Here is a 7,105-nt window from a genome sequence, read left to right as displayed (position 1 = left end):
GTGTTACTAACCAAGGATGTCTTGGCCTAGTGGTTAAGATTGAGGTGCTGTGAATGATAGGTCATAGGTTCGAATCCCACTAAAATGTATATTATTGCTAAAAATATTACAAACTTACAATGTTTCGACATATAATTTTATTTTTAATAATTTATTCTTTATCTTTGTTTAAAAAATCATGTAAAATCAAATATTGTTGAATAACAAAACAGATTCAAATGATTGTAAATTTGCAAAAAAAAATTTGTACCGATATACATTTTAGTAGTAACATATACAAAAGATATACATTTTAATAGTAAAACATATATCCCATATATGTATGACCCACATACACTGAGTGTATGTGTATCATCTCTCATGATTCAACCCAAATAAACTATGTTCCTATAACATAGCATAATTCTCAAAACAAAAACATAAAGGGAGTTAAAAGTGGGTCAGTGTGGACCCGACCCATTAACGCGAAATCACCTTTCGCTAACTATCATGATGACCACACCATCCATTTATTTCCCCTTTAATCACTCTCTTCTTCTTGTACTAACACTCTTTTAACACACTTACGTGTACACACTCCATAAAATCCCACCATTCTTACACCATGACTTCATTCTTGTATGTCCAAATTTAATTTCTTAAGAAGATTAAAAAAAAGTTACGTGAAACTGAAATGGCGGGAATAGTGGTTGCAGTAGATTCAGCAACCCAAACTTCAGAATTAGGATCCGATGATGAAACATACCCAATGTATGAGATGGGGAATTCAAGCCCAAGAGTATTAGTGGATACTTCTCAACCATTCGGGTCGGTTGAAGAAGCGGTTATCCGGTTCGGCGGTCGCGGGTTTTGGATACCCCAACCCGTTCTTGCTGTTGATGCTTCTACTGCTACTGATGATCATTGTGTAAGTTTTTTTTTTTTTTTTTTTTTAAGTGCTTAATGATAGAGAAATGATAGACAATATAATTTTCTTCTAGGATATATATATTTTGTAAAGATAGCGTCTTTTATCATATTAGGCTTCGCAACACTTCGATTAGGGAGTTTTACCAAATCTTATATGATAAAAACACTATTTCTACAAGATAGATCCTGAAGATCAGAATTCTTTTTTCTGTCAATCGAATATATATAGTGAGAATACACAGTCTTAATTACATTAGGAGGTTTAACATGATAATACACTATATTTCTAAAATATTTTGTAACAAAGTTCTCTATCAATCTTTTGTTCCTTTTTTCTAATTTGGTGCTATTCTAAAGTACTGACTAGTGAAATTATACGTCTATTAACATAAATTTGCAAGTTGTCAGTAATTAATTAGGAGTTATTGATTTTTTTTTATCCATATGAGCCACGAACCTGCGATATATCGTTCACAGAGTCTCAATCTTAACTACTAGGCCAAGACATCCTTAGTTAATTAGAAGTTATTGATAGTTACACTGTTGTTAAAATAATCCTTAAATGTATAGTAGTACCTTTTTTTTGACTCCTTTTTGTAAACTCGTGGTAAGATAAATTTTCTCACCCTTGTACATGATCACTCATCCAGAAGCTCAACATTATTTTGATTACTAATGTTTAATTAATAAAACTTATGACAAAGTTAATAAAAGATCAGCAAACTAATTCATAGGTGTCGCCTCTACTAATTAAGATATAGTGACCGTAATCTCACAATAATATTGTGCTTCACACGACATGGTTTTTTCCTTTTTGGCAAGCGATTAATTTAATGCTAAGTTTAATAATGTTAAAGTTGAGTAACATTGTTTTTTTTAGAATAAGATTGATAATATCATAGTCAAGTAACATTGATGAGAGAAATTGACTTTCAATTTGTCATCATTATTTAGTGATACATCTTCAATTCCCACTTCACAATGCCATAGGCCATAGCCCTTCTTTCATTATCACAATATTACAGGGCATTTCTTCTTTATCAAACCCAAAGTTGAAGTGCCAATCTTTTCACAATTGAGTAATGCATGTGCTATTGATATTTGTTTGTGCTTTAATTCAATGGAATGGTAGCTTAAGATTTATCTTTTTTTGAGCACTTCAATTAATGTAAATTTTCCTTGGGAGATAGATCTTATACAATCTTACTACTACTCTTGACCAATTAGAGTACATTCACATAGTTTTTGATTGCCGACACCTTTTCTTAACTATATGTTAATCACTTAATTGTAAGTGAACTTTATCATTGTGTTGGATTTAGGATGAAGTTCTTTTTTTAATACTATGTACGTAGATTGAAACGATTACTTATGCAATTAGAAACGGTGTAAACTCTAACATATAATCAAATGTTTCTTCCGTCAAATTGCTTAATGAAAATCCACTTCCATAAATTATTGACATGATTTAATATCAAATTGATTTAGAACGCAGTAGTACAAACAAAGAGCTCATACTTAGATTAATTTCACATATATTAACACATATACATTATAATTTCCAAGGAATAGTAAAAACATTATAGACGACTTTTTTCGCTCTCAAAATGTAACGCATTACTCCTTTTCATCCTTTTGTTGGAATACTTTACCCCTGTACCTAAAGCTTAAAGTGGACAAAAAAGAAAAGGACCAAACACAATCTTTAAGTTGGTAGGACTATTCGTCTATTCCCATCAAAAAAAAGTTGGTAGCACTATTATGAAACTTTAGAAAATAGGGTTGATTTGGAGACATTTACTGCAACTTACTAGGATGCTCACTACGAGTCAATTCAGCTTTGTTTTTGCAGTTGGTGTCAAATACTTGGCTTCAGAAATTACATCACTTCTTTATTCTGTTACAAGACTTGGCTAGTATGCGATGATAATCCAGCCCGGACGTTCGCCTATGGCCTCCAAAAAAATTTCGGTTTCTTACTAGGTGGGTGGTGGAGGAGATGGAGGGTGGCAGTGGTGGAGGTAGGTGATGCCGGATGGTAGCGGGTGGTGGCGGGGTGGTGGGTGGTGTGGAAAAGAGGAGGGGTAAAATAGTCTATAAAAATAGACTTGGGGCGATTTTAAGTACATTTGGAGCGATGTTTAATAAATCCGGAAAAAAACTCTGAAAATTTCCTAACTTTCCCCAATATATCAATTACTGATCCAACTTCTTTTGGTTTTAAATAAATGCAACAATTTAACTTTTACACTTCTTTTTTTTTTGACATCAAGAAATTGTACATTTAATAAAAGAGGAATTACAACCTAATGCTAATACAACTATATCTACAACAAGCAAACAAACTTAACAAAGCTTTAAGAGTTCTTACAATACATAGAAAACAAAACCAACAGAAAACGCGAAAGAGTCGTATATGACGGAGGGCATCACTGGTCAAAGTTAGTGATAGTGGAGGTAAAACGTGGTTCGCTCATGAATGTGGTGAGAGGAACGATTGTCGTTCACGATTCGAACAACAAACAACCAATGGCGAGCGTCGTACCTCGCCGCATGAACAATCCCAGCAAACTGTTATTGCTTGGGATTCTGGGTTCATGATCTTGAGAAGAGTCATAGTCCTATGTGACTTGATACTCTCGCTCGAGAGTATTGCAGGTTTCTCCAATAGAAGGTGGAAACGCTGTCGTGTGGGCGTGCTGAAAACCACCAGATACAACTGGTGCGCCACCTGCAGATTTGATTTTGTCAAGGCAAAGATCAGGAAGATCAATGCCAAGCTAGAGAGAGAGCTAAATAAAGTGAGCTCTTGAACACTTTGCCGATTTGCGAAACCGGAAAACAAAGATCCAAACCATGAAAAATGTGCATCACCCCGACCACTCGCACAAGCCGCTTGATTCACCTGTATCCACAACACAAATTCCAAAAAGACCACAAATTTGACTGCACTAAAACCCCATGCCTTAACCAACCAAATGACTCTTGAATTTTTAAGAAATAGACTGATAAACTTTTTGAAACTACTGATAAACAACCATACGAGGCACCCACTTAGGGTAACTAACAACCAAGGGGAAGGGGAAAGGGAGGCCCGACGCGAACTAGGGAGGAAGGGGATAGGGAGGCCCGACATAACAAAGGGGGAAAGGGGACTGGGAGGCCCAACCGGAGACCGTGAAACCAGACAGTGGGAAAGGGAGGGGGAGGCCCATACTCGACTGAAAACCACGAAACAAAGGGATGGGGAACCAGCACGACAAACCTAAGAGGAAAACGGACCTAGCAACGGCGGCGGCGGGAGGGGGACGCAAGCAGATGCAACGACGGGGGAGGGGGAAAACCAGCGACGACGGGGGAGGGGGAAAACTAATGACGACGGGAGGGGGACACCGCGTTCCAGCGACGACGGGGAGGGGGGGACCAGCTAGTCCAGACTGCTACGACAACAACCTAAAAAGAGAGACAGAGGCGGGGCTCGACTGCCGGCGTGAGGAGCCCGCGGTGGCCCACGCGACAGTTGAACCCGCTAGGGTTTTCGATGTGCGGCGAAAGGGTTTTTAGGGTTGGAGGGAGAACTTTTGTTAGAGAGAGAGAGAGGGGTTAGAGGCGGATGACTTACTTTTACACTTATTAATGTACAACAATGACCATTATTTCATTAATAGCTCTTATTATGTATTTGTAAAAATAAAAAAGGTTGATAATATGAAAATATCCATTAATAATTCAACAACATTTCATATAATCATTTTGTTTAAATATATTAGCGAAAAAAAAAAGGTTAAAATAAGATATGTGAATAGTGCAAAGTCAAATATTACACTAAAAAAAAAAAAGGATATGTATAGTCTGGTATCAAGATTCATGCTATTGTTTATCCATCCGGATCTCTCTTTTTCTTTGTAATTTTTTATTATCATTCACTCGTATATGATATTGAGTGATTGCGAAATTTATGAAGAATCTCTATTATATAAGGCAACACATGGGGGACACCAAAAAATAGAAAAAATGAATAAAAGGGAAAAAAAATAGAGGATAACTAACTATTTTATTTGAATGAAAAGAGGGGGAAAGTAGGATATTTAAACTGAACATTAGTTTTTTGAGAAAACATAAAATTATATCTTATCCCCAATTAATTTATTTTCTACTTCATTTGTTGTCACACATTATCGCACGCATTGCGTGCATGTAAGACTAGTAACATATAACATATGTTTGAAGTTGTGAGAGGGTTGTATTTCCACCTGGTGCAACGGTTGTACCAAAAAAATCCTAGATTTTTTGCACCTAGAATATGAGTCAAGTTCTTAATAAATTAAATGTACGACAACCCTTGGAATCTTGGATATATAATGCATTGATGGCTATACTCATTTCATTCTTTTTTATCACTTCCCTCCAAATGACGATGCATATATTTTACTTATGAACAGCATAAACTAGAAGATTCCGAAATCGACAAACTTTATAAGGACCCAGCAGCAGCAATAATGCTGAGAGATCTACAAAGGAAAGAAGAAGAAACCCGTGAGATCTTAAAAGAACTCGAGTTAACTAAGAGGTTAGTAGAAGAACTGAAGCTGAAGGTGTCGAAAGAAGCTCCTGAATGCGCTACAATACCATGCTTAGACTTTGTGAAGCAAGTGACAGCTCCTAACAAAGAATTTGTGAACAAATATCCTGTTGATTATCAAACTAATCAGCCAACAGTCAAGAATGAAGAACAACTAAATTCATTGCCTGCATCTGCTACTGGACTAATAATGATGGAGTTAAAGCAAGCAAAACATAACCTTTATCGAAACACGAATGATCTTGCTGAGCTTCGTGCTTCAGTCGAGGCTCTCAGCAAGAAATTGGAGAGCGAGAAAGGCTCAGTACAGAATGCCAGGGAAATGCAGACGTCTGTGTGTACTACTGTAAGACAGGAAAAGAATACGGGTGGATCGATTATTAACCCGTTAGCTATCTCAAGAGAGCTTCGAGAATTGAATTATGAGGCCGAGCAGTTTATGCAGACAGCAGAAGCAGCAAGATCAGAAGTAATGAAGGCAATGTCAGATGTAGAGCAGACTAAAACAAGCCTTAAAGTGATAGAAATGAGGTGGGTTGTTGCTAAGAAGCTTGAAGATGCTGCAAAAGCTGCTGAATCTCTTGCTTTAGCTGAGATCAGAGCTTTATCTAGCAATGAAAGTTTAGCATTTGAAGGTTATAACAATAATCAGCAAAAACAGGACAGAGTTAGTCTTTCTATTGAAGAGTATTCTGCTTTGAAAGATAAAGCTCTAAAGGCTGATCAAAAAATGGATGGTTTCAGGAAGATTAGTTCTTCTTTTGGAAACTCTTTTCCTACACGGCCTAGAAGGGATTCTAGGCTGCTTGATTCGAACGAGTTAGAGTTTGCGAGAAACGAAGGTAATAAGCGGATTGCAAGACCAACAACTTCAATAGGAGATATATTGAGCAGGAAACTTGTACTAAGGGATGATTTAGAGGTTGGGAGGCAAGAAGAAGTTGGTGGAGGAGGGCGGCAAAGGGTGTCGTTGAACCAAATGCTTCGTCGACATAGAGGAGAGACATCTCCACTAAAGAGAAGAGAGAAAGATGGTAATGAAGGAAAGCATTTCTTCTCAAAGAGAAAAGGTCTTGGGTTTGTGCATATTTCACTTCCTATGTCTAAGCACAATAAGAGTAAGATTCATGGTTTAAATTTGTGGCGAAGAGAAGAAGAGTAGATGGATGAATGGATGGATGGCATTGTAGTTCTTGTGCTAACATATTCTTTCTCATCAGCTTGTTTGTCTATCTTATTGGTTGTGTTGTGCTTGATCATGTATTCATGTTAGTTCTGCTTATATGTATGGTGTAAAGGGGTTGCTCTATCTGATTTGTGCTTGTATTATTTGGAGTGTGAATCAATTCTTCTACTATTTATGCTTATATTAAGTTTCTTATTATCCAAAGGCAAATACTACCTTCGTCCAAAATTAGTTTTCACCTAGTTCGGAATATGATCATTCGCAACTAAGATTTTACCAACTGAAAGGAAAAAATAATAATCCATCATATAGTAGTTGAAACATTATATTGTCTTCCCTATCACTTTATTTAGGTAGCAATATAATAGAAAGTCCAATCATAAACCATTACTATATAGGAAAAAAAACACTAGGTTATAGAGTATCAA

General features: G+C 36.5%; 1 protein-coding gene across 1 annotated transcript; it reads left to right on the top strand.

Moving 5' to 3' along the window:
• Positions 1-534: 534 nt before the first annotated feature.
• LOC104908397 (WEB family protein At3g51720) lies at positions 535-6,875 on the top strand. The gene is made up of 2 exons (XM_010697520.3): positions 535-907; positions 5,352-6,875. Exons 1-2 carry the CDS (start codon positions 674-676, stop codon positions 6,651-6,653), a joined length of 1,536 nt encoding a protein of 511 aa, XP_010695822.2. The 5' UTR covers positions 535-673; the 3' UTR covers positions 6,654-6,875.
• Positions 6,876-7,105: the final 230 nt, after the last annotated feature.

The sequence above is a fragment of the Beta vulgaris genome, chromosome 2, assembly GCF_026745355.1.
Source record: "Beta vulgaris subsp. vulgaris cultivar EL10 chromosome 2, EL10.2, whole genome shotgun sequence".
Taxonomy (NCBI): Eukaryota; Viridiplantae; Streptophyta; class Magnoliopsida; order Caryophyllales; family Amaranthaceae; genus Beta; species Beta vulgaris.
Note: the sequence above shows the minus strand (reverse complement) of the source record. Positions and strands in the feature narration are given on the sequence as shown.

Bases quoted from the DNA above. Each gene is read 5' to 3' on its own strand.
- LOC104908397 (XM_010697520.3), top strand. From the start codon at position 674: ATGGCGGGAATAGTGGTTGCAGTAGATTCAGCAACCCAAACTTCAGAA. The intron at 908-5,351 runs GTAAGTTTTTTT...ACTTATGAACAG, and splicing joins CTGCTACTGATGATCATTGT to CATAAACTAGAAGATTCCGA.